General features: G+C 41.1%; 1 protein-coding gene across 1 annotated transcript in view; it reads left to right on the top strand.

The window, feature by feature from the left end:
- Positions 1-26,175, top strand: part of SERINC5 (serine incorporator 5) — a 102,541-nt gene that overhangs the window by 65,043 nt on the left and 11,323 nt on the right. Inside the window, exons 3-9 of the mRNA XM_039247470.1 lie at positions 2,963-3,141; positions 3,841-3,923; positions 5,872-5,965; positions 11,571-11,782; positions 14,048-14,143; positions 18,144-18,270; positions 25,968-26,034. Coding sequence (XP_039103401.1) covers positions 2,963-3,141; positions 3,841-3,923; positions 5,872-5,965; positions 11,571-11,782; positions 14,048-14,143; positions 18,144-18,270; positions 25,968-26,034 — 858 coding nt within the window. The remainder of the gene's footprint in view (positions 1-2,962; positions 3,142-3,840; positions 3,924-5,871; positions 5,966-11,570; positions 11,783-14,047; positions 14,144-18,143; positions 18,271-25,967; positions 26,035-26,175) is intronic.

Raw genomic sequence — 26,175 nt, forward strand, 5'->3', positions numbered from 1 at the left:
GTCAGGGCACCTGCAGATGTACTCACACTAAAAAAAAATCTGTCATTGTGTACACAAAATTTAAATTTTACCATACAGTTTGTATTTTATCTGGTAATCCTTCACGTGTTACTTTGTTTTGGAGCCTGTTAAAAAACACCATAGTGTCTCCATGCTTTCACATCTCCAACTGATCTAAAAAAAAAAAAAAGACAGGGTTGCAGAAACTTTCTGACTCCAAAATAGTTGACGTTTCTTTATGAAATCTTTTGTATCTATCTGTTCACAGACAAGGACCTATAATAATAAGTGGGTCTCAGCAACAAATGCCTGAGCCATTTACTTGAAAAAACATGCTGTTTTGGAAAGACATGTTTCAGATTCAGGTATTAATGACTGCAGACCTTTTCTGAGTGGAGGGAAGATGAAGTCCAATTAAATTTAGTCTTCCTTTTGCTGATGGAAATGAGTTCCTGAGTTACTGTTGTTTCTTTAAGATCATTTGTGGAGAGGGGCCTCTGGAAGGGCTCAGTTGGATAAGCATCTAGCTCTTGGTTTCAGCTCAAGTCATGATCTTGCAGTTTGTGAGTTCAAGCCCCGCATTGGGCTCTGCCCTGGTGGTGAAGAGCCTGCTTAGAATTCTCTCTCTCTCTCTCTCTCTCTCTCTCTCTCAGTAAATAAATAAATAAACCTAAAAAAGAATCTTTTATGAAGAAAAAACTAAATTGTCATGCTTTAGTTTTACTTCTAGCTTTGTGTCATTTTTTTCCCTCTGCAATGTTTCTTGTCTTGTGAATAACAGTTACAATGTCATTTTCAGCTTATTGTTTTGTTCTGAAGAATGTCCTAACCATCGATGAAGTCTTTATTTTCCAACATTAGTTAGGAATATACTACTTGTTTTTATTATGTAAGATTTTAATCATTCTGGTAATGCATATAGGTTTTACATTGAAACCTTCTAGTTGGACTAGAAGAAACCATTACCAACATTCATCAGAAGATTAAGATTCATAAATAAAAGTGCCAATGGATAAAAAAAAAAAGCTCAATTACTAGCCAATTCACAGAGAAAAAATACAGATAGCCATAAATTTAACAAAAGATGTGAAACTTACTAGTACTGAGGACATTGAAACAAGATCGTGTTTGTTATTGTTGGGGAGGAAAATTTTTCCTCACCCTTCAAAAATTTCCTGGCTGGTCTAAAAATTAAAATGACACGAGACAGATTAATAGGGGGAACATCAAACTTAATTTCGTACTGTTCACGGAATCCACATAATCTCATAAACAAGAGATTCCAAAGATAGACAAAATGAGGTATATATGTCAGCCTGAACTAAGGAGAAGGGAGAAGGGGCTTGAGACTTCGATGGGAAGGAAGGTAATTTACAGGAAGATGAAAAAGGGTAAATGTTTGGTAAACAAACGTTTGCTGGGTCATATAGAAGCAAGGGGCAAAAAGAGGAATTTTCATAAAGAGACCCTACTGAATTCCTCCTTGTCTACTACAACTAGTTCATGGTATGCTGTAGTTCTTTCTTTATTTTTTTAAAGAGAGAGAGGCTGCAAGTGAGCAAGGGGGAGACAGACAGAGAGAGAGAGAGAGAAGCAGGGGTCACCTGAAGCAGGGCTCCAGTTCACGTATGGTGAGATCATGACCTGAGCTGAAGTCAGTTGCTTAACCGACTAAGCCACCCTACTTGACTGTGGTGGTGCCTCCCTTTCTGGGGCAAGTCTTCTATTAAGTTCTCCCCCCGACCCCCGTCTATTTTTTTTTAAGGCAATTAGCTGGGAAGGTCAGAGTTTTTTTGAGTCTTCTGAAACTTGATTGTTTTCAGATCAATGTAATTCTTTTTTTTTTTTTTTCAGATCAATGTAGTTTTCATGCCCAAGTGGCATATATTCGGGCCATTTGTTGTGATCCTTATCGTTAAATTGGGTGTTCAGGTTGGAAATGTGAGCAGTCTCAGATATTACTGATGAGACGTAAATTGGTGCCGTCTTTAAAAGTGTGGTTCGACTCTAACTCTTGAAACTAAAATTTGATTCCACTTGTAAGTCAGGAGTCTTTCCTGTATAAATGATGGCATGTGTACAATGAGGAAGCATAACAATGTTTATTTAGTCAGCATTTGGAATAGCAAAAAACAAATAACAGGAAACAAAAAAATCATTCCTCACAAGTTCAGTGTGGGAATATTTATCAATTTTCATCTAGAATTCTTACTATAAAGTATTAAATAGTGGTTAAAAAGTGGGTTGGGATTTTATTTGTAATTAATAGGGAAAGATCTCCATGGTTTATTGTTAGGTTGGAAAAAAACATATCCCACAACAATACGTATAATCTTTTATTTAACAAAGCTCTTTGTGTATATACTATATAGAGGGTCCCATACAAGTGTATGCGTGTGTGTGTGTGTGTGGGTGTGGGTGTGTGTGTAGGTGGGTATATTGTGAATAAGTGTATGAGGACATACACACATAAACTAATAAAAATACCCACCAAATTGTTAGCTTTCTTGAAGCAAGGAGTGACGTTTCGGGGCGGGAGTGAAGAAAGTTTCTCACTTTTATTCTATATATTTATGCTTTTCAAGAAAAAAGACAAGTATAATTTTTTAAAAATTCCAACACCAGATTTCAAAATTCATTAGGATAAGTAAAGGTGAGGTGGTATGCTAGGAGTACTGTGTCTTTAAAAATAATTCAGAGAAAATCAAGTCTTTCTCTATGCGCAGGGTGCATTTCCACATTGGATTTTGACTTGTGGGCTCAGGGAACACTTCATGACAGCCCCTCGTACCCAGCTTTATTATTGTTTTTAGAAGTTTGATTGTTTGTTTATAATCTGCATTCAACATGGGGCTTGAACCCACAATCCCAAGATCAAGAGTCAAATCACTTCCGACTGAGTTAGTCAGGCACCCCTCTCTTTACCCACTTTTAACAGATGACGTTTTCTGTTTTTCCTCAGATTCCTTTTTATGAAGATATTTGTAAAGGCATTAAAGCTGGTGACACCTGTGAGAAACTGGTGGGGTATTCTGCGGTGTATAGAGTCTGTTTTGGAATGGCCTGTTTCTTCTTCATCTTCTGCCTTCTGACCTTGAAAATCAACAGCAGCAAAGGTTGTAGAGCACATATTCACAATGGGTAAGTCTTCAGTCTTGGGTGGGTACTTTCCCCCTTTTTATTCTGAATAGTTATTTATTTTGAGAGAGAGGGAGTGTGAACAGGGGAGGGGTAGAGAGAGAGAGAGGGAGCGAATCCCAAGCAGGCTTGGCGCTGTCAGTGTATGGGGCTCAAACTCATGAACCATCAGATCATGACCTGAGCGGAAATGAAGAATCAGACGCTTAACCGATTGAGCCACCCAGGCACCCTAGTTTCCCCTTTGCTGATATTCAGAATAGTGTTCCTTGACCTCTTCAACTAATCAGGCCATCTGACTGCTTTTCCTCTAGTTGAAATTGTTGACACTGATCTCAAGGAAGGTGGGATTTGTCACCCCTCAGTGGCCAAGAATTAGAATCCTATTTGTAACACCAGCACCACAGTGAGAGATGCCGCAGACACTGGAGTGTGATTTCTAGTCCTAAGACCTGTCCCCAGGTCATTTCCACCCCCCCGCAACAAAGTGGTGTTTGGCACGATCAGAGGCCACGCCGACTTGGTCTTAATTATGGGAAAGGCAGTCTCCAGTCACTTAATTACTTCCCCTCGATTTGGAAGGAACAGTACCAGTGGCAGAAACATGGACTGAAATGCTTACCTTCTAAGAGGTCTTTTGTCCTTCCATGAATATCATTTAAATACATTTCCTTTTTTTTTTTTTTTTTTTTTTCTTTCCAGCTTTTGGTTCTTTAAACTTCTGCTGTTGGGGGCCATGTGCTCAGGAGCTTTCTTCATTCCAGATCAGGAGACCTTTCTCAATGGTACAAATGGGGTATTTGGGGTACCTATTTATTTTGTTCCTACCCATTTTGTGAAATTGTTCAAAAGTGTAGTCCAGGGTGCCTTTGAGATTTCAAATTGGTGATTTTCTTGTGGTTTAAAAAAAAAGATCCCTGCCTTACTTGCCCACGCTTTATCCACTTTCTCCACTCCCTTTCCCCTCCTGTTTCCTCATCCTTCTCCATCTAGATCTTTCCCCTATTCCTTCCCTTTCTGGCCAGGTGTTATTCTGCAGCTTGGAGGATTCAGTTGATAATTTTAAGGTGATTGGCCTGAAGGGAGAAGGAGGGCCTCCAAGTCTGTTAGAAAGCCAGTTTAGTGTGTCAGCATGATGCCATCCCTGGAGGCCCCCGGACGCCTTGTTCTTTCTCAGCACCGCCCAGGAAATCGCCTACATGGAACACAAGTCTTCTTAGTTTTAAATCTGCTGCAGCTATAATGAGATAAGAAAGGCATCATCCTGTCTTATTTCTAAACTTATGTGAAACTGTATGTAACATTGAATTACATTTCCTATTCCTAGAATTTCCCAAAATTAATTTAATTTGTTTTTTGTTTGTTTTTTTTTCCCCCCTCCTCCAAAATTAATTTAATTTGAAGCTGTTAATCATAGCTGAAACAGGGGCCTGTCTACATGAGAGCTAGGGAGGTTTAAAACATTGTTTAACCCAAACGAATTCATTTTCCTAATTAAGGGAGGAAAAAATTCACACTGTTAGTCCCTAAGGAACAGCCCACGGCTCCCTCAAACAGTCACTAGGGTCTGGCTGGTTTTTAGGGACATAACCAGTTGTATGCACTCCCGAAGGAAGTTCTCTCCAAGTCTTATTTTCTCCTAAAATGTTGTTAACTAGTTTTCTATTCCCCACAGATGTACTAAAATGTATTAGAAAGATAGATTTAGAATGGGATGGGACTGACGGTTCTTTTTATAGCCAAGTGCAGTTCTGTCATTTTCATAGACTTAGCTGTAACCTAGACATGTGGTACGGCTCATTCAAGGTTAGAGCCTCCTCGCAGCAGAGTGAGGAGTGGATCTGAGTCCGTGGTCCCCAGTCTGACCCTCATTTCCTTACTAATCTCTGGTGGCTTACTGCCCAATAAAATTTGAACACTTTTTTCTTTATAATATATATTTTTACTTATAAATCATGGGTTGTTGTTGATTTCATGATTAGCTGCATCTGCTAGGATCACTGTCAGTTACAGTGTGGAGGTTCATCTCAGAGCTCCAGAGCCACGCTACTTGTGTTCGCATCCCAGCTACGTCCTTTACTGGCTATGGGACTTTTTTTTTTTAATGTTTTATTTATTTTTTGAGAGACAGAGAGAGACAGCGTGTGAGCAGGGGAGGGGCAGGGAGAAAGAAGGAGTCATAGAATCCGAAGCAGGCTCCAGGCTCTAAGCTGGCAGCACAGAGCCCGATGTGGGGCTTGAACCCACAGACCGTGAGATCATGACCTGAGCCGAAGTCGGACGCTTGACCTACTGAGCCACTCAGGCGCCCATGGCTATCGGACATTGTCAATTTACATAGACTCTCAATTATTTCTCATCAGTAAAGTGTGTATAACAATAGCGCCCATCTTATACGATTGCATGGAAATTAAATGTGTTGCAGGTACAGTAAAAATGTAACAAAGGTAAACTGTAAAGGTGCCTGGGTGGCGCAGTGGGTTGAGCGTCCAGTTTTGGCTCAGGTTATGATCTCACGGTTCATGGGTTCGAGCCCCACATTGGGCTTTGTGCTGACAGCTCAGAGCCTGGAGCCTGCTTTGGATTCTGTGTCTCCCTCTCTCACTCTCTCTCTCAAAAATAAATAAAAACATCAAAAAAATGTAATAAAGGTAAACCGTAGTCATTATTCTCTTTTAAGCTCAACACTTGCAGTGACCACCTCATCTCCTTGTGGATGGTCTTCTTTTGCAGCCTGGCGCTATGTGGGAGCCGTCGGGGGCTTCATCTTTATAGGCATCCAGCTCATCCTGCTCGTGGAGTTTGCACATAAATGGAACAAGAACTGGTATGTGCATTTTTGGAAAGTTTCCAAGTGAACGCACTCGCTGCTGGGGGAAACTGCCTGCGGCACCGTGTTGGTAGAGGCCCTACCCTGCACTCTGTTGGCACGGATTCCCCCCCCCCATCACCAGAAACAGTTTGGTACACTGTCCCTTCACTCCTGCTCTTTGAACCTGTTCATTCACTCGTCTCCTATGCTGGTTTTCCTCTCCTTTCTTCCTTTCCTTCTTCCGTTGCATTTCTTTTTCACTCTTTGGCTTTTTCCCATGCTCTCTCGTTTGGGCTCTGAGTCAACTGCTGTTGTGACTTAGCCACACTCCCATCCATCGCTGGCACCTCTCAGCCCTAAGAGGTTTTGACAGTAGATGCCTGAAAACTTGGGAGGGTTTATTTTAGGTTTCCATCTTCAGGAGATTTTTTTTTTTTAAAAAGTACTTTGGGGGTGTCTGGGTGGCTCAGTCAGTCTGACTCTTGGTTTCATCTCAGGTCATGATTTTGCAGTTTCAGGAGTTTGAGCCCCACATCAGGCTCTCCGCCAACAGCACAGAGCATGCTTGGGATTGTCTCCCTCATTCTCTGCCCCTCCCCCACTCCACTGTCTCTCAAACTAAATAAATAAACTTAAAAAAATTTTTTTTCTTGTTCTATCTCAATCAGCCTAAGAGCATAAAGACCCCTTCATTAGGGAGATGTGTTGTGCTACTTAGAAAGGCATCCTGAATTTAAAAATGTAGATACTTTCTAAGTGCCTTGAACATGGACTTCATATCCTAGGAGAAGTAGTAAATGCCAAATTACTAATAGTAAATTTTATTTCTCACTGAGCAACAATTCAGGAAATGGCAACTAGGTAAGTGTCAGCCCCTTGAGTGCTAGAGGCCACTCCCTTTGTGACTCTGGGCAGGACACTTTGCTGCTCCTATTTGCTGCCCACTGTCTTGCCTTCCTTATAAAATAATGAATGAAAATAACTGTCTTTTGTACCTAGGAAGACTTTTGTCATTCTGTCATTTTTATCCATATCATGTTATTTTAAACTGTTTTAGAAAAAAGAAATCAGAAAAGAATGTATGGACATGAAATTCATTTCTTTGTGAAAACAAAATATATGATCCAGATTCACTCAAAATACTTTTCATTCTGATTATATTCCTCAGCTTGGTGGTAGGAGTTGTTTAAGTTTGGTTTTATTTCTTTAGAGATGAAATCAAGAGATGCAGGAGTGAAAGGCTAGTGTTATCATTTTATAATTTGGTGAATACTGGAGTAAGTACCCAAATACTTTTCATCAGTTTTTAAAATATTTAAAGCACATTGAATAGTCACATAAGTGATTCTTATTTATTTTGTCTAATAAAAAATCATCCTAAATGTTTCCTTAAATTTTCACATATATAGGTGAAACTAGGAAACTTCATGGTAAAATAATATCATTTTCGATACTGAGTGCCTGATTTGCCCAGTAAGCAGTATGTTCTCTTCAGAATACTTGTACTTCTTTACTCTGACTTGAATGTTTTGATCAATTCTGAAGCTGACTTCCGGGACTAATTATTCATGCCAAGTTTTAACAGGCATTTGGGGAGAGTTGGACTGCTGTAAAAACCCTCCAGAAATCTCTCAATAACAATGACTTAAGAGCTTTGCAACCAATGATGTTGCTATTGTCTGTGCATTGAGGCCAGTATCCCAACAAAATCCCTTAGTGTCAACATATTCATAGTTGATTTGTCTGCCTAAAATTAAAATTAAGCTAGGCAGCTCACTAATAGTATATTTTCAGGTAAATTAATCTAATTTACTAGGTTTGTTTTTTTAACAGAGTATTGCTTACAGGGATAGTCTAGAAAATATATCACTCTTCATGGAACAACCAAAGTGCTTTTTCTTCCCTTTTCCTGTTTTCTCCCTCTCTCTTTTTTTTTTAAGTTTACTTATTTATTAGAGAGAGAGAGGGGGAGAGGGAGGCAGAGTGAGAAGAGAGAGAATCCCAAGCAGGCGTCCGACTGTCAGTGCAGAGCCCCATGTGGGGCTTGATCTCACTAACTAGGAGATCATGACCGGAGTTGAAATTGAGAGTTGGCCACTTAACCAACTGAGCCACCCAGGTGCCCCTGTTTTCTCTTTTCAATAAATACCTTTCTTTTTTTTGAGAGAGAGAGACAGAGCATCAGTGGGGGAGGGACAGAGAGAGAGGGAGACACAGAATCTGAAGCAGGCTCTAGGCTCTGAGCTAGCTGTCAGTGCAGAGCCTGACGCGGGGCTCCAACCCATGAACCATGCGATCATGACCTGAGCCAACATCGGCCGCTTACCCGACTGAGCCACCCAGGTGCCCCTCTTTTCAATAAATATCTTGAGAAAGAAAACATCCCAAAGGCAGTAGGATGGAGGCCATGGGCCCGGAAAACCAGGAGAGTGCAGATGTTTGTGCCTCTGCTCTTCTAATTGCTGTTTCCCTTTAGGTATATTACTTGGCCTCTCTGACCTCTTGTTTTTCACACCTGCAAAATAATATGGTCACATTAGATGTTTATTATTTTTTTCCTTTCTCCTTCAAATTTTGTGATTTGAAGTGACAATTCTGTATCAGAATTGAAATAGCAAAAAGTAGAAGGTACATTCAGGGGTTTTTAGCAAAGACCCATTTTCTAAATGTGCTAGATTTGTAATTTCTGTTGTGGTTGGATGTTACTTACTCCAGAGCCAGAGCCCAGCCTGGTGCCAGTGTCCTGGGGTATCAGTGCATTCTGCCCCATTGTGTGGTCCTTTTCTAATCTTCAGAGTGCTTCAAAGTGCTTCCCACTTAGCATTTATTCACAGTTTTGGGGAGTATTAACTGTGTCCCAGACAATGTGGCAGGCACCGAGAGTATAAAGATAAGTCATGGCACTTGGAATATCTGCAAAACAAGAGGTCACCAAGGAGGGTGTCATGAATCCGGAGCAGCAGCAATAGCCACTGTTCTGCTAAAACACTGCTGAACAAAGTTATTTTTTAACAATTGGTAGTTCTCATGCAGATATTCATTAGGCACCTGTTTGCCAGCACTCAACAGCAGGAGAAGCACAGTGAACACCGTGATGTCCTGTTCTGTGAAGCTTACCTTCTCCACGGGGCATGGACAGATAGTCAGTTTATGATCAAGCAAATAAGTCACAGGTTCAATGGGGAAAAGACTGAAGACAAAGAAAGCAGCCTGTGGGGTTTGGGAAAAGCAGGGCAGGGAAAGGCTTCATGATCAGCCATGAGGAACACCATTGCAAACAGAAGGAAGTAGGGAGGCTGAGGCAGGACTGTGCTGGGCCCATGGCCCGGCTTGTTTGGAGGCAAATGAGGGTCCACTGTCCTGCACCCCCATGGTGAGGGATGGACACCAGAGGTGAAGTAAGAGATGGCATTTGGCCAGATCCTATCAGGATCCTGGGGCATTTGTGTGAGGTAGGAAGGGCCTCAGTGGGGTTTGAAACCGGAGGAACATGATACGAAGCATATTTTAATTCCAGAAAAGATTAGAGGGTGTCAGAGGTGCAAGCAAGGAGGCTTATGGGTGATAATCCAGGTGGGAGATGGCTGCAGCTCAGACGATGGCAGCAGCAGTCAAGTTGTAGTCTGTTCCGAAATTGGAACTCATGGACTTTGCTGATAGTGATGGGGGCCGGGAGGGGGCAGGAGAGAAAAAGACTGTAGTCAGGAGTTCTTTTCTCTTTTAAAAAAAAGTTTCCCTTCTTCACAAAAGGGAAGAATGGAACTGCCATCTTCTGAGTTTGGGAAGGTGAAGAAAAGCTGGATTAAGGGTGGTGGGGATGCGCACTTGGGAAGACAGTCTCGACCAGTCCCCTCCCCCACCCTCTGGGCTGAACAGTTAGATAATATGAGTCTAAAGTTGAAGGGAGAGGTTAGGGTTGGAAAATTAACTTTGGGGGAATATAGGCTCCACTAACTATAAGAAAATCTTCATATGCTAGTAACAGCCCAAAAGACCAGTGAAGGAGCAGTTGGATCCCACCCACACACTGGTCAGCAGTGTTTACCTTTCTGTGTACAGTGCATTCTGTTTCTTGGTCATCAGTTACCATATAGCTTTTAGATCCCCCCACCACCAAGTCTTATTCTATTATTTCCTTCATGTGCCTTTTCTGTTAGACTAATTCTGTGGTCACTGGCATGGTTTCAAGGAATATGATGGTCATTATTGTTTTGGTCTTTCTTCCCTACTTGTCTCTGGCTGCAGTAACTTTTTCATCATTAAAGCATTTTAGCTGAGTTGCCTGAGTACTTTCCAGTTCTGTGAAAACATTAAGCAAGTTGCTTTCTCTGTGAAGGTTTGTGAGAATGTGGTTACAGTGTGGCAGTTTACTTAAAAGGCAGATGACAGTGATTCACCCCAGGCTCCCTATGGTTCCGTCTTCTTGTTTGAGCGGTTTTGAACTCTGGTTTTGTTATTGTCTGAACATTTCTATAGATTGTTAAACTACTGCTTATTTCACTTACTCCTTTATTAATATTTACGTAAACTAGAGAGCAGATTAATCTGTTCTTTAAGGTCCTTTATTGCAAAACCCATTACAGTGTTTTACTCTTTTCCTAGCTGATTTTATTCTTTGCAAACTCTTCCCTGGAGCACCTGGGTGGCTCAGTTATTTGAGTGTCCAACTTCAGCTCAGGTCATGATCTCATGATCTTAAGAGTTCAAGCTCACATCAGGCTCAGTGCTGACAGTGTGGATCCTGCCTGGGATTCTCTCCTCTCTGCCCCTCCCCAACCCCTCTCAAAATAAATAAACTTAAAAACAACAACAACAACAACCCAACTCTATCTTGACCCTACGTGGCATTACTTTGGAGAAGCAGTACCACTACAGAGCTGCCTTTGTAGCAGAGGGATGAAAGGGCCAAGGTGATCCAGTCTTTCTCTGAGTGAAGTTTGTCTGTCCCTAAATAGAAGATGGGCATTAGCAGAAACTACTACAATGGCCCCTCCTGGCCCTCTGTTGAGAGGGAAACCATGAAGAGAACTCCATCTAAAAGCCACTTCTTAATACTCCTGAAACCTATCCCAGGGTGATTCCTTTTCAGAATGGGGAGGGCATGGGGGCGCCTGGGTGGCTCAGTCAGTTCAACTTCCAACTTCAGCTCAGGTTATGATCTCATGGTTCGTGAGTTTAAGCCCTGCATCAGGCTCCACACTTGAAATTCTCTCCCTCTCTCAGTACCTTCCCTGCTTGCGCGCGCGCTCTCTCTCTCTCTTTCTCTCTCACTCTCTCTCTCTAAGTAAATTAAACAAACAAACAAAAGATTAGGGAGGTTAGAGTCAAGTCTGTGGAAGTACATTTTAGTTGATAAATACACATTTAAAAACAGAATGTTGTAGTGTTTAGGACAAATTCTAAGCCTGAACCAAAATGTTTTTTGGACATTTATCTGTACCTTCTAGCTTTGATAGAACATAATTGTTGGTAAAATGACAGTCTTCTGGACAGCTGGGGGTATAGCAGCCTGGGGCCTGATAGCATTAGTCCCTGCCTGAGGGGAGGGTGAGTGTTGTCAGAGAACAGGGGCCTCATCTGGTCTTCTCTCCCCTCCCTCTTACCGCTTCTGGAGAAACAGGACCGCCGGCACAGCTAGCAACAAGCTCTGGTACGCCGCTCTGGCCCTGGTGACGCTCATCATGTACTCCGTCGCCACCGGGGGCTTGATTTTGATGGCAGTGTTTTACACCCAGAAAGACGGCTGCCTGGAAAACAAAATTCTCCTTGGGCTAAACGGAGGCCTGTGTCTGCTTATTTCCATCGTAGCCATCTCACCTTGGGTCCAAAATCGTAAGCACAGGTTTTTTCCATTCCTCCTTATTTTATACATTTTTGTGTGTGTCTTTGGGCAAATCCAGTGGGTTTGTTTTGTTTTGTTTTTAAATTCTGGTCACTTCATAATTTATCATAGACGGGTCAGCAGTTGGAAGGCTGGGATTGCAGTTTCCTCTTCACTCATGCTGAATGTGATAGTTGGCATGCTTCACGTCAAGAAAGATCTCAGTCTTGTAAAGTCAGTAAGTAAGAAGATAGCTGTTAGCATTATTAATGAATGTACCACAGGAGCCTTTAAGTGGAAGATGCCCTGAGTGTATATTAAGTTCTTCCCAATAATCTCTGTAAAACTTGAATGAGAAGACTCCAGAAGGAGCTCTTTCTGGACTCATCTTTCACTTGAGGCCTGTGGGCCAGAAATCAGGGACCATGTGGTCTAGCCATCAGGAAGCAGGAAATCTGATCTGGCTGAGCCAGCAGCTGGCCCACGAGCTAACCTTCCTCCGACCCAAGCCTTTTCTCAGCAAAGCCAACAGAATTCTATAAACCTGACCTGACTCAAGGTTGTTTCAAAGGCAAATAGAAGAGAGGCGCCTGGCTGGCTCAATTAGTAGAGCATATAACTTAATCTGTTCATGAGTTCAAATCCCAAACAGACAAATTAATAACGCAGAAAGGCAAAGGGAAGAAACAATGGGATTTGGAAGTGCTTTAGAAAGTACAGACTTGAGTTGTCTTTCATAAACAACTTCTGATGTCTTAAGCCAGACTGCCATCTTTGGTTATAGAAAGAAGTGTCTGTACTCTAATTTTCTTGTAGGTATCTGACAAATATTTGTATATTTGTATCTGATGAAATACAAATGATATTCAAGTTTCTAGACAGGAACAGGGCAATGTGGCCAATAATTTATAGCCCCTCAAATCATTTCTAAAATAGTGCTTTAATAAGTGAACTAGTATTGGGGCACCATGGTTCAGTTCTGACTTGAAGAATGATGATCCTCAGGTCATAAGTTCAAATCCCACATTGGGTAGAGAGATAACTTAAATAAACTTTAAGGGGAAAAAAGTGAACTAGTATTGAATAATTTAAAGGCTTTCTGGCACTGAAAATTTCAAGTACATTATTGATATTGAGAGTACTAATCTCCTAGTGCCTTTAACTGATCAGTTAAGAATTTCCTAAAACAGGGGCACCTGGGTGGCTCAGTCAGTTAAGCATCTGACTTCAGCTCAGGTCATGATATCATGGTTTGTGGGTTGGAGACGGGCTCTGTGCTGATGGCTAGCTCAGAGCCTGAGGCCTGCTTCAGATTCTGTGTCTCCCTCTCTCTCTGACCCTCCCCTGTTCACACTCTCTCTCTCTTTCTCTCTCTCAGAAATAAATAAAAAACATTAAAAAATTAAAAGAAAAAGAATTTCCTAAAACATATTAGTGTTCACATTAAAGTACCATTTGGGTTAAAACCTACCTTTTAAAATAGTTATAATATTTTGAAATATTTGGTTTAATGTCATTAGTTACTAAGGTGAGTCTTATTCTCATGCCAAAGAGCAACATTGTAAAAGAATCTATTTCTATACCTTTATTGGTTAGTACAATTTAATAATTATAACTTGAAACAAATTTAATCAGATGGAAGACTGGATGAAATAAATCCTTTCATGTAGACAGGTGGTAGAAAATATCCCCCAAAATTGATAAATTCCTTTTATCATATCCTGGTTACTCTAAATGATAAAAATACTTAGTTTAAATATTATAACAGACTAAAGCCCTTCCCTCAATGAATGCTGAGCCCCAGTGCCTTCCTCTTTGACCTGAACTACTATTCCGGAAAGTTTTTTTTGTATGTTGACAGAGTGAGCTTTTTTCTACTATGATGCCTGTCTGTCATTTACCTCACTAAGCTGTGTGGTCTCACAAATAATGACAGTGAATTGTCTTCTGAGGCCTTAAGACTTAAGATCCAGTGTTAATGAACCTCAGGAAGACTAGGCAGAACGCTTAAGTACGGTTGTAGTTATTATTAAAATAACGTGATGGTAGAGAACTCGGCAGAACCTGGGAGTTAGGTTAGGCTCAGTGCAAAATTCCATCCCCTTGAACACCTATTTGATGTTATCTGGAAAACATGTTGTACTTCTTCTTTCCTTTAACAATGGGGGGGTCTCAGTTTGAAAAACATTATTTAGAGGTGGGGAGCTATTTTTTTAGGCTTATTTATTGTTGAAATGTAAAAGGCTATGTTAAAATCTGTCACTTTCACTTTCCAGGACAGCCACATTCCGGGCTACTGCAGTCAGGGCTCATAAGCTGCTATGTGACATATCTCACTTTCTCAGCTCTCTCCAGCAAACCTGTGGAAGTAGGTAAGCCAGCTGGCCTCTTAGAGAATGGCTGTTTACAGTATGAATGTTTTCATTGTGGAGGAGGGAATATGTCTCTACTGAGCTGTTGTATAGAATGTCAAAGATGCAGTAAATCGAAATGGAGAGATCTAGGTTTTTCACTAAATAAAGTCCTTAACGTGGGATATAAAAATGAAAATTCCTTCTTCTTTTTTAAAAATTTTTAATGTTTTATTTATTTCTGAGAGACAGAGACAGAGACAGCATGAGCAGGGGAGGGTCCAAGAGAGAGGGAACACAGAATCTGAAACAGGCTCCAGGCTCTGAGCTGTCAGCACAGAGCCCAACGTGGGGCCCGAACCTATGAACCGTGAGATCATGACCTGAGCCGAAGTCAGACACTTAAACCGACTGAGCCACCCAGGCACCCAGAAAATTCCTTCTTCTGAGTCTTCCTGCTGTGTAGGAAAGACAGGAACAAAGATGGGTTGTTGAGTTTGGTTTTGGGCGTCATCTGTGTTTTCAAGGAACATTTGTGTTTTGCTTATTTTCTGTTGTCTTTTTAGTTGATTATTAATTTATTTTCTTTAAGTGGTCATCTCTCTGACTGTAAGAGAGACTGGGAAGAATGTGGGAGTGGGAAGCAGGAGACAGGATTTGAGCCCACCTCTATCATGGGCTGGCTGTGTGACCTTGAATCGCTCATCTTAAATAAAGTTTATTTTTAGAGACAACAGAACATGCCTGAACTTTGGAGTCAGACTGCCTGGCTTTATAGCCTGGTTTTGCCACTTCAGTAACTTGTAGAAAGTTATTTACCTCTCTCCACCTAGATACCTTATCTTTAAGGATTTTAATTATTTTAACAAGGTAATTAAATAAGATTCCTATTTTGTAGGATGGTTTTTAAGGAATTCAGTAAGAGAGATTGAGAGCGAGAGAGAGAGTGTGTGTGTGAGAGAGTGTGTGTGTTTTCCTGGCATGTAGTAGGTGCTCCATAAGGGTTAGCTATTATTACAGAGTAGTTGCAATGATTATTGGAGAACTATAAGAGGCATATTATGTTATAAATTATTATTATATGAGCACCTGAAACTTGCCAGTAAAAGACCAAAAGACTACTTCTTGTTTTGATTTCTTAGCTCATTTTATTTCATCATCTGTATCACTTTTGTGGTGTATAAATGTATGCACATACATATACACCTAAGTATATGTAAATGTGTTTGTGGGGAGGTACATTTTTGTCTTATATAAATAAAGTTAAATAAATATACTGTCTTTAGGAAATTGAAGTTTTCCTTGATAATTTTGAAAGTTTTATATACACATACTGGGTAAGAGTCTTGTCTTTATAGTCACTTTTGGTGCAAAATGATACAGTTGTAGGTCTTCTATTAATTATAGTCTGTCCTGGTTTTAATTTTTTTAATAGCTCTATCTTGACTCTATTTAAATTTTTTTTTTTTAATGTTATTTTTCAGAGAGACAATGAGCAGGGGAGGGGCAGAGAGAGAAAGAGATGCAGAATCTGAAGCAGGCTCCAGGCTCTGAGCTGTCAGCACAGAGCCTGACACAAGGCTTGAACCCCTGAACCATGAGATCATGACCTGTTCTGAAGTTGGCTGCCCAACTGACTGAGCCACCCAGGAGCCCCTAAATCTAGCTTCTTTAAGACGTTTTTGGGGGCGCCTGGGTGGCTCAGTTGGTTGAGCATCCAGCTTTGGCTCAGGTCATGATCTCACAACTCGTGGCTTTGAGCCCTGCATCGGGCTCTGTACTGACAGCTCAGAGCGTGAAGCCTGCTTCGGATTCTGTATCTCCCTCTCTCTCCCTGCCCCTTCTATCTTTCATGCTTTGTATCTCTCTCTCTCAAAAATAAATAAACATTAAAAAAAAGAAAAAAGACTTTCTAACATATGTATATATGTATGTATCACACTGAAGCAAGGGAGGGGCAGAGAGAGGAGAGAGAGAATCCCAAGCAGCCTCAGTGCTGTCAGTGCAGAGCCCAAAGGGCTGTATCCCAGGAACCGTGAGATCATGAACTAGGCCAAAATCAAGAGTTGGATGCTCAGTCAGCTGAACCACCCAGGTGCCCCAAGACTTTGTTTTTATAACTATTAATTTTTGGCTTTAATGTAGTGAGGTTTTTGGTTACTGTAGTTTTCTTTTAGATGGCAAGTACCACTTAAAAACAGAAAAAAACTTATTTTTAATTTCAGGTGGTACTACTTAAATAGAAAAGCTAGTATTTTGGTCAACTAAAAAATTTTTATTGGGCACCTAGAAAATTTTATTTTTTGTTGGCCTAAGAATAAAGATTCCTTAAACCGCAGCATGCACAGTTATTTTTATTGTTTCAAATGTGAGTGCCAGTAATAATTTTAGACTAACTTCAAATACTTAGAATGTACGTGTTTGTAAGATGGTTTTTAGATTGTTAATTTATGTTTGTTTCTTATTGGGAATCAGATCTAACTTGGATATTTAAAATTGAAGTTCCTGGGATGCCTGGCTGGCTCAGTCGGTAGAGCATGCAATTCTCTATCTCAGGGTCATCAGTTCAAGTCCCATGTTGTATGTGGAGTTTACTTAAAGATAGATAGATAGATAGATAGATAGATAGATAGATAGATAGATAGATAGATTTTACTTAAAAATGGATGGATGGATGGATCGATCGATCGATCGATTGATAGATAGGAAATTCTGTGTTAAGTAAAAAGTAAATTACCACTGATGGTAAGATAATAGATACCTTTATTATGATGTGGGCTTTCAGAATTTTCAAGAAATCCTAAAAACCTCAGGATATTCCCAGATTACACACTACTTTTTCCTCCACCTTTGCACAGGTAATTTTATTCTCTCTTGTGGGTGTCAACAGTGCTCATAGATTGTAGTTTGAAACATTCAGATAGTACATACCTGAATATTGTCACATTTCTTTTCTTTTAATGTTTTTATTTATTTTTGAGAGAGAAAAAGGGAGGGAGAACATGACTGGGGGAGGGGCATAGAGAGAGAGGGACACAGAATCTGAAGCAGGCTCCAGGCTCTGAGCTGTCAGCAGAGAGCCTGATGTGGGGCTAGAACTTGTGAACCGTGAGATCATGACCTAAGCAGAAGCCGGATGCTTAATCAACTGAGCCACCGAGGTGCCCCTCACATTTCTTTACATTATGATTTAGTAACTATTAGCCAGTTATGTCTATTAAATACAGTGAACAAAATGATATGTTTATACCATCCCCTTGTAAGCAAGGTTTTTGTGCACAATAGTAACTAATGGAATGAATGCATACCACAGTATTGTTGAGGAAAGACCTTTTCTTTAAATAATCTATGCTGTTTATAAATAGATTTATTAATAAGCTGATCTTTTTAAGTACCATGAATTTAGAGACCTGATCAATAAAAAGAAACAAGACATATATATTTTTTAACGAAAGTATAAAGAATTTAAGTTCTCTTATTATAGAAGAACATTCCTGGGAAAGTGGGTAAGGAGCAAGCAAAGGATAATAGAGTTGTGACCATATTACTGACAGTAAAGGGACTTAACCTCTGGGTAGAAGCTATTGGCCAGGTGGTGTTGAGCAGCTGGTCATGTCTGGTTGTTGAGTAGCCTCACCCCTCTTCCATGGAGGATAGACACAGTGGAAACTCTCGAATGTCTGCATACTACCTCTGTTCAGAGCCTGCTGAGTCAACTGAAAAATGGAGCTAATGTTACTGAATAGTACTGAAAAGACAAGACTCTGTTACATCACGGAACAGAAGAACCCTTTGGTGCTCAGCTGGAATCTGAGGGCCTTGTTCTAAGAGGGTGCTGAGGTGGGAGGGGGTGCTTTGACATAGCAACAATCTAGTCTGAGTCAAGTTGGACTGTGGAGAAGTTTCCAATGATAAGCCTTCACTCATCTAAAGCTACCCAGGTTTTCCCAAAATGAATGCGTCTGTGAGTTATAAAGAACTTTTCCGACTAACTGTGATTACTTTGTCTTTTCCTTGTAAGTTCTGGATGAGCATGGGAAGAACGTTACAATCTGTGTGCCAGACTTTGGTCAAGACCTGTACAGAGATGAAAACTTGGTTACTGGACTAGGTACTACTCTCTTGTTCGTGTGCATCTTATATTCATGGTAAGTCTTAGGAGGTACCTGAAGCCATCTTTGCAGACTTTAAAAGCACGGAGAAAAATTGAAGTAAGTTTAGCAACTGTGAGGTAGCAAAACAAAGTGCATCTGAGGAAGAAGAAAAATAGCCTGAAGTGAAAAGTTTGTATCACAGTATGGAAGCTCAGTGTTTGGACTTCACTTTGCTTACTTGTGTTTATGTGGGTAAATAAATTAGATACATAGTACATCCCTTGAGGACACGGTTGGCTTTTAGTTGCTAAAGCATTATTGGAAGGCAAGAGAATACAAAGCAGGAAAGAGATAGTATGTGCCAGAATGTTTTGGCAGCTTTCTAATCCAAAGGAAATACTATTTGTTCTGCTGCTGATGGAAAAAGAACAGAGCAGTACACACGCGGTCATTTTGTGTTTGGCCCAAGAAAGACAGGAAGCATCCATTTTCTTTTATGCTAAACCCCACAGTGCTGTTAAAGCAGGCTGTAGTTCACATGCTAGCGTAGAGTGTGTGCCCCCTTACTTAAAATAGCTAAAAGATTGCCCAAGGGAGAAAAGTAACAGGTAGAAATACTTAGTTGCTGATGCTGATACCTATTTCACTGATCATTAAGCTTCCTTTGACAGTGACTTTTTCATGTTTAGGTTTTACTTCTGTGTTTAACATTGTGTTTGTTATGTTTCATTGTATACAAATTTCAGCTTGGCATAGGTACATTATGATCTTCCTTGGCTTATAGAAATAAACTGTCTTTCTGAGAATTGTTGGCACGTTCTCTTATAGCTTCTCACACTCCCCATTAGAAAGGGACCGACAGACATTTTGGATACGTGGGAACTGGGTATGGAGGACCTGCTCAGTCATGCATCAAGCCATGAAAAGCTTGCTTGTGTTGCAGGTGGTTGTTCCAGTGATGGTGTGTGACACTTGTTCTTATCCTGTTCCTGACATAGTGACAGATTCTCCTTCTTGCAGCAGAAAGGACCATGGTCACCATTTCGGCCTTTCCTTCTTATTAATTCCATAGTTGTTCACTGAGTACCTACTATATTCAAAGTAGTGGAAGGGATTCATGCTCAAGTCCATGGATGTTTTCAGGAAAACCATAAAGTCACCCAAATGTTAACTGCCAGTTCTCAGCTCTCCTTTTTTCTGAGTAAGCTTTTTCTTCCTGAGTCAGTTGTTATTGAGCTTTGGGGGGAAATGTAGCAGCATGATTAATTTCATCATATATCACTCAGTTTTTTCCTGTATTAGCATGTATAAAATATAGGCAAATTATGTAAGGAGAAAGTAGATTACTAAAATTTAATGACAGAAGATTCCATTTTAAAAACAAAATATAGCTGGGGTTTCTGGGTGACTCAGTTGGTTAAGCATCAGCTTCAGCTCAGGTCATGATCTCCCAGTCTGTGGGTTTGAGCCCCGTGGCGGGCTCTGTGCTGACAGCTCAGAGCCTAGAGCCTGCTTGGGATTCTGTGTCTCCCTCTCCCCTCCACCCCCAAATTCACACTCTGCCTCTCCCTCTCTCTCTCTCTCAAAAATAAACATTCAAAAAATTTTTTTGAATAAAAATAAAATATAGTTGTGTTTATTTATATAGAAAAAAATCACCAACCTTATAATAGTGATGGTATTAGGGATAACTTATTTTTGTTGCTGTTTTTGTTTTATAGTGAGGTAGCATTTCTTTTTTTTTTTTTTAAATTTACATCCAAGTTAGTTAGCATATAGTGCAGCAATGATTTCAGGAGTATATTCCTTAATGCCCCTTACCCATATAGCCCATCCCCCCTCCCATACCGCCTCCAGCAACCTTCTCTTTGTTCTCCATATTTGAGTCTCTTATGTTTTTGTTCCCCTTCCTGTTTTTATATTATTTTTGCATCCCTTCCCTTATGTTCATCTGTTTTGTATCTTAAAGTCCTCATATGAGTAAAGTCATGTGATATTTGTCTTTCTCAGACTCACTAATTTCGCTTAGCATAATACCCTCTAGTTCCATCCCCGTAGTTGCAAATGGCATGATTTCTTTCTTTCTGATTGCTGAGTAATACTCCATTGTATATTTATACTATTTCTCCTTTATCCATTCATCCATCAGTAGACATTTGGGCTTTTTCCATACTTTGGCTATTGTTGATAGTGCTGCTATAAACATTGGGGCGCATGTGCCCCTTTGAAACAGCATACCCGTATCCTTTGGAAAAATACGTAGTAGTGCAATTGCTGGGTTATAGAGTAGTTTTGTTTTTAATTTTTTGAGGAACCTCCTACAGTTTTCCAGAGCGGCTGCACCTGTTTGCATCCCCACCAGCAATGCAAAGAGATCCAGTGAGGTAGCATTTCTCTTGTTTTTCTATTATTTAAAAAACCTATAAAGATATTTGACAGAGCAAAACTATAAGGTTTTGTGGGTTGCAGAATGACTAATCACACATGCTGCTTAAATGAAATAGGACATAGATTTGCTATATAGATCCGTCAGTGGAAGGGGGTGACAGTTCTGCTTACTCTGCTGATAGAAGTGCCACATGCTGTTGTTTGCAGTATGGACTTTTCACCCTGTTGGATTTTCATCACCACCCTTGAGTGAGAGGTGATAAATAAAACCTCACCTCTTTTGGTCTGATATTCCCGAAAGAGTAGCAGTGCACTACTTAAATCTGTTCTTGATCACTAGAACTAGACCTGATGGAGGGAGGGGGCGGGGCGTTAAGCAGCATCTACATGAGCGGAGCGCAGAGTGACCGGGAGCCCCGTGAGTGTTTGTGGGACGCAGGGCACCAGCACAGTCCCTGTGAACCTCCCTGTGACCGGCAGCTTCTTCTCCCAGGACAAAGAAAGCGCCCCGCAGGCGTCGGGTAATTAGTGTTCTCTGGGAGGAGTCAGCTTTGAGAGCTCTGTGGCCAAGTGTCTGGGAGCTTCCAGGGAAGTGAGTTCCGGCCCCGGAGAGCCTCCAGACGGAGAATGCTGCCGGGAAGGGAGGCAGCCCGGTTTACGTTGTCAGATTTTTTTAAAAAATATTTTATTTACTTCAGAGAGAGAGAGAGAGAGAGAGAGCAAGAGAAAGCGAACAGGGGAGGGTCAGAGAGAGAGGGAGACCCAGAAACCGAAATAGGTTCCGAGAGAGGGAGACCCAGAAACCGAAATAGGTTCCAGGATCTCTGGTGTCAGCACAGAGCCCGACACGGGGCTCGAACCCATGAACCGTGAGATCATGACCTGAGTTGAAGTCGGATGCTTAACTGACTGAGCCACCCAGGCGCCCCTACATTTTCAGATCTTGACTTCCTAGAGATTATGTTTCTTCTCACACTCAGAGGAATGAGGGATTGGAAAATGTTACAAAAAGAGGCTACATTGCTTGGGTGGAAACTCATTTAAAGATGATTGCAGGAAGGGCGCCTGGGTATCTCAGTCCATTAAGCACACAACTTTTGATTTTGGCTCAGGTCATGATGCCATGGTTTATGGAATTGACCCCCACAATGGGCCCTGCAGTGAAGGCGCAGTCTGTTTGGGATTCTCTCTTTTCTTCTCTCTCTGCCCCTTCCCAGCTTGCATGTACTCTCTCTCTCTCCAAAAAGGAAAAAAAAAATGATTGCAGGAATATCTAGGATCCTTTTTTTTAAAAAAAGGAATATCTAGAATTCTAGATAAATATTGTAGGAAGATTGAAACTGTGTAGTTTGAATGTTACAAGAAGAAATCACACATTTTCACTGAAAGCCCATGATTGCTTGGGATTAGGGTTAACTTTTTTGTAAGGTCCTAGAAGGCTCACTGCACTATCTCCTCCCCTATCGGAAGCCAGCCAGCTCCACCATCCCTCCGCCAACACACACACATACATGCTTCTTTAGGGAGCTCTCATGACTCACTATGAGTATGTTTTATCTTTGCTGTCTTAGCTTGAAATAGGGCCCAACCTAAACGTACTCCCTGGCTTTCCAACTGAGGCCACTTTTTCTCCAGTTGCCCCTTCTATGTACCCAGGCATCATTGCTGTGAAGTGTCACAACTTGGGCCCAATGTAGGAGTTTCCCCAATGGCTCTTTCTATAGATCCATCCCCCCCACACCCCCTTGGGCCTGGACCTTTGCTGTAATAGGCCCCCATCTCCACAAACTATTCCTTAATCCTGTCCTTGGTCTCTAGATTTTTTTCTTTTTTAATGTTTGATTTATTTATTTTGGAGAGAGAGAGAGTGTGTGTGAGCAGGGGAGCAGCAGAGAGAGAGGAAGGGAGACAGAGAATCCCAAGCAGGCCCCACACTGTCAGCACAGAGCCCAGTGTGGGGCTTGAACTCACCAACTGTGAGATCATGATGTGAGCCACACTCAAGAGTTGGACACTTAACTGCTGAGCCACCTAGGCATCCCTGGTCTCTAGATTTTGATTGAAATTGTTATTTTTGCTGGCTTCAAGTTCAGAATGTGCGGTTGAGCAGGATCCTGGAGTCAGTCAGCTTCAATCTTCTTGTCGTACATAAAAAGGAAACTGAGGGGCATAGAGCCCCTTTTTGTGATTCTCCGCCCCCAGTCTCAGGAACCTTCTGCTTGAGTCTCCTGTGCTAGAGTACTGAGAAAGGCAGGTTCATAATCATTTTTGATTATGTCCCTAAGATTGCTTAGAGTGTCAAGTCGTTCTCTGAGGTACAAGGATAAGCTATATGACTTGTCTCATTTTGTTATTGGGAGGTATTTGTGCAGTAAAATGGTCCTGGCAATTTCAGTGTTAACTATGCCTATGAGGAAAATAACTTTATTATTTAAACATTAAGAAATTTGAATATAAAATTGGAAAAGCTAAGAATCTTGAAAAACAATTTTTTTGATGTTTATTTACTTTTGAGAGAGAGAGAGTGAGTGAGCAAGGGAGGGGCAGAGAGAAAGGGAGACACAGAACCTGAAGGAGGCTACAGGCTCTGAGCCATCAGCACAGAGCCCAACGCGGGGCTTGAACCCACAGACCGTGAGATCATGACCTGAACTGATGTCAGATGCTTAACTGACTGAACCACCTGGAAAAACTTAAAATCTTTATTAAATGTCAATCAACTTGCTAGTTCAAAATGAAACTTTCATGGCAATGGAGCAGACCATGTAGAATTAAGTAGAAGGTTGGTAAGAGACTTGGAGAGAAGATTGGCTTCAGCTGAGAAGAACTGGCAAATCAAGGTATCTATTCTTTTGGTCTGTTCTGTGTCTGCAACTTTTATTTAAGAAAGGAAGATGAATTAAAAAAAAAAGAGAGAAAGCATATATAACCTTTATTTTGGGAATCCTACCACTCCCTCACCTATCAGAAATCTTCCTGACTCAGGGTACCTGGCTGGCTTAGTCAGAAGAGTATGCGACTCTTGATCTCAGGGTTATGAGTTTGAGCCCCATGTTGGGTGTAGAGATGAGTCAAAAATAAATAAACTTAAAAATTTTTTCCTGGTTCTGTATTAGGGAACATGTCATGGTGTTCCCCCCGCCCAGTTCACATAGGACTGTGGTCTCCTTTCGGAGCTGTGAATCACCAGTTATACTGTACAACAGGAACATAACTGAACTTACTCACACAAGGGTGGGAATAGTCATGGGGATCCCTACAGGGCCCTGCAAGTTCGTCAGGGAGCAGAATCTGTGGTCTCCAGCGGGAAAGTCTGGACATGTTCTATGGCAATTTTCTTTGATCTGGGGGAGTTCAGCCAGTTCCGAAAGCAGATGCTGAGGGCCACCTGCATTTTGATTCATCCTGCCAATATGGAAGAGGCCCTGGGCACGGCAGTGGTAGGGGGCAGTTGGCTGGAGGGGAGGTATTTTTTTTGAGCGACACAACAACTGCAAGGCACTGCTGGCTTTTTGTGAGTGAGGGCTAGAGATAGTGAATAGGCTATGACTTATCTGTATGGTGCAGCACTGTCCCAACCAAATGCCGTCCGTCTCCTTCCACCCTCACAGGAAGCACTGGGTAAAAGTTGCTCATACCTTAGCCCTGGAAAGGAAGAGGTTATACATAATCCAGGGATTGTTGTTTAGCAACTCGTCTTGTGCTCACCAAACAGATGGCTCTGAGTAATAGAATGCAGACAATAAGAATTTCCTAGGCTTTTAAGGAGTTTGTGAAAACAGATGTTTCTTCGGTAATTCCAAGAAGAGTATTTTGTGGGTAAGGGCCACGACTGAATGATAATAATATTTTATAGTGGCATCTATTTGTAGACATTCACTGTCAATAATAAACTGAATGCAGGTATTTTTAGAAGAACAAAAGGTTAGTTTAATGCTCTCTGATGATAGAAATAAAGTGACAGAGGTGCCAGAATCAAAAGCTTTGTTTTTCTTGAAACCACTTTATTCCAAAGAATTTACAAAAATGCAATATTTATTTTAATCCTTTTAAAGAAGGAATATCTTCTTTCAGGTGAAAATTGCAGGTCATTCCTTTCTAAGAAGTTAACTTTTCCTCCCCAGAAATGATACATTAAATTGTAATTTACGTGCAGAAAAGACAGCATGCTCTTACATGCAGGAGCAAGGTGTGTGTGTGTTTCTTGGGTGCACAACCATCAGGAAGTATCTCGAAAATTCCTCTGATGAGGCTCAAGGTTAAGAAGTGGGAGTGGAGTGCACCTCGATTAGCATCCATCTGTTCAGAGCAGAAATGAAAATGGTGCTATGTGGCTTGAGTGGCTCACAAAAGAAGCAGTGCGCTTCGATCCCAGAGGACCTTTTAACGAGGAAGTCTTTTTATTGTTTATGTGGATCTCATTGATCTCTTCTCTCCTGGAGAAAGAGGATGAGAATGGGCAGAGAAAGCAGTATTACCTCTTGGGGTTTAGTTGGTTGAAATGAATCCGCTAATTCCTGCTTGTCCAGTGGCCACGCCTCCTGCCCGCCTCCAGGCTGGCACAGAGGATGTGTCCGTGCGTGCATGCATGCGAGCGTGCGTGCTTGTGTGCAGGAGTCTAGAGGTTGTTGTCTTTTTCACTAAGTTCCCCAGGGGTTAGAACAGGACCTTATACACGGTAGGCCTTCTGTAAATATTTGCTGAATGAATTTATAGAGTTAGCTAGAACCTTAAATATCGTATATATTTCTGTTTGCTTAAAGTATTTCCTTTTCTTCCCTCCTCCCACCCCCAGAAGAAATACCTTTTTTACCCCTGGAAACTAGATTTTATAATGTCTTACCTATCGAGGTATAGGGAGAGTGGTAGGAAGAATTTTTTTTAATCACACTCACAGCTACTGTATTGAATTTGCAAATAGAAAAAAACTTGTTCTGCCAAAGGTTATCAGTGTAAATAACTATGACCTTTGATTTTCATGCCTGTGCTTTTTTTTTTTTTTTTTTTTTTTAAAACCGCTGTCCCTGGGTTCTTTTGTTGATTTCTATCCCTTCTAAGTAAGACTTGTCAAAGGCAGGGGAAAGATAAAAGGGAAATCAGAAAAATATTTTGGGCAGTTTGAGGGAGGAGAGTTGAAACCCAAGATAATAGGACCAAAAGATCTCTTATTTCTTCATCTGCAGACTTCTCTTTGTTTAAAATGATCTAATGCAATCCATGTAAAAAGACATGAACTATAAAAATGACACGTCAGTTTTGGAAGAAAGTGGGGTACTGAAATAGACCTAAGCAGCCAGAATGGCCCAGTGTGAGGAGGCGTCTCTGCCCTTTGATGTGATATAACGTGTTTGTTTGTTTCTTAGCTTGACATCGACGACAAGGTCAAGTTCTGATGCTTTGCAGGGCCGATATGCAGCCCCTGAACTGGAAGTAAGTTCATTTCCTCCCCTTGTTCTGTTTCATCACAGAAGACTCATTTTCTAGGAAGGCTCTTTCTGTGTTTTTGCATCTTTATTGATCTGCATTCCATGATCCCATTTTTCTCCTTGAAGAAGAATACAGTTTTTTTAT

The sequence above is a fragment of the Hyaena hyaena genome, unplaced genomic scaffold (assembly GCF_003009895.1).
Source record: "Hyaena hyaena isolate Hyena2069 unplaced genomic scaffold, ASM300989v1 scaffold_299, whole genome shotgun sequence".
Classification (NCBI taxonomy): Eukaryota; Metazoa; Chordata; class Mammalia; order Carnivora; family Hyaenidae; genus Hyaena; species Hyaena hyaena.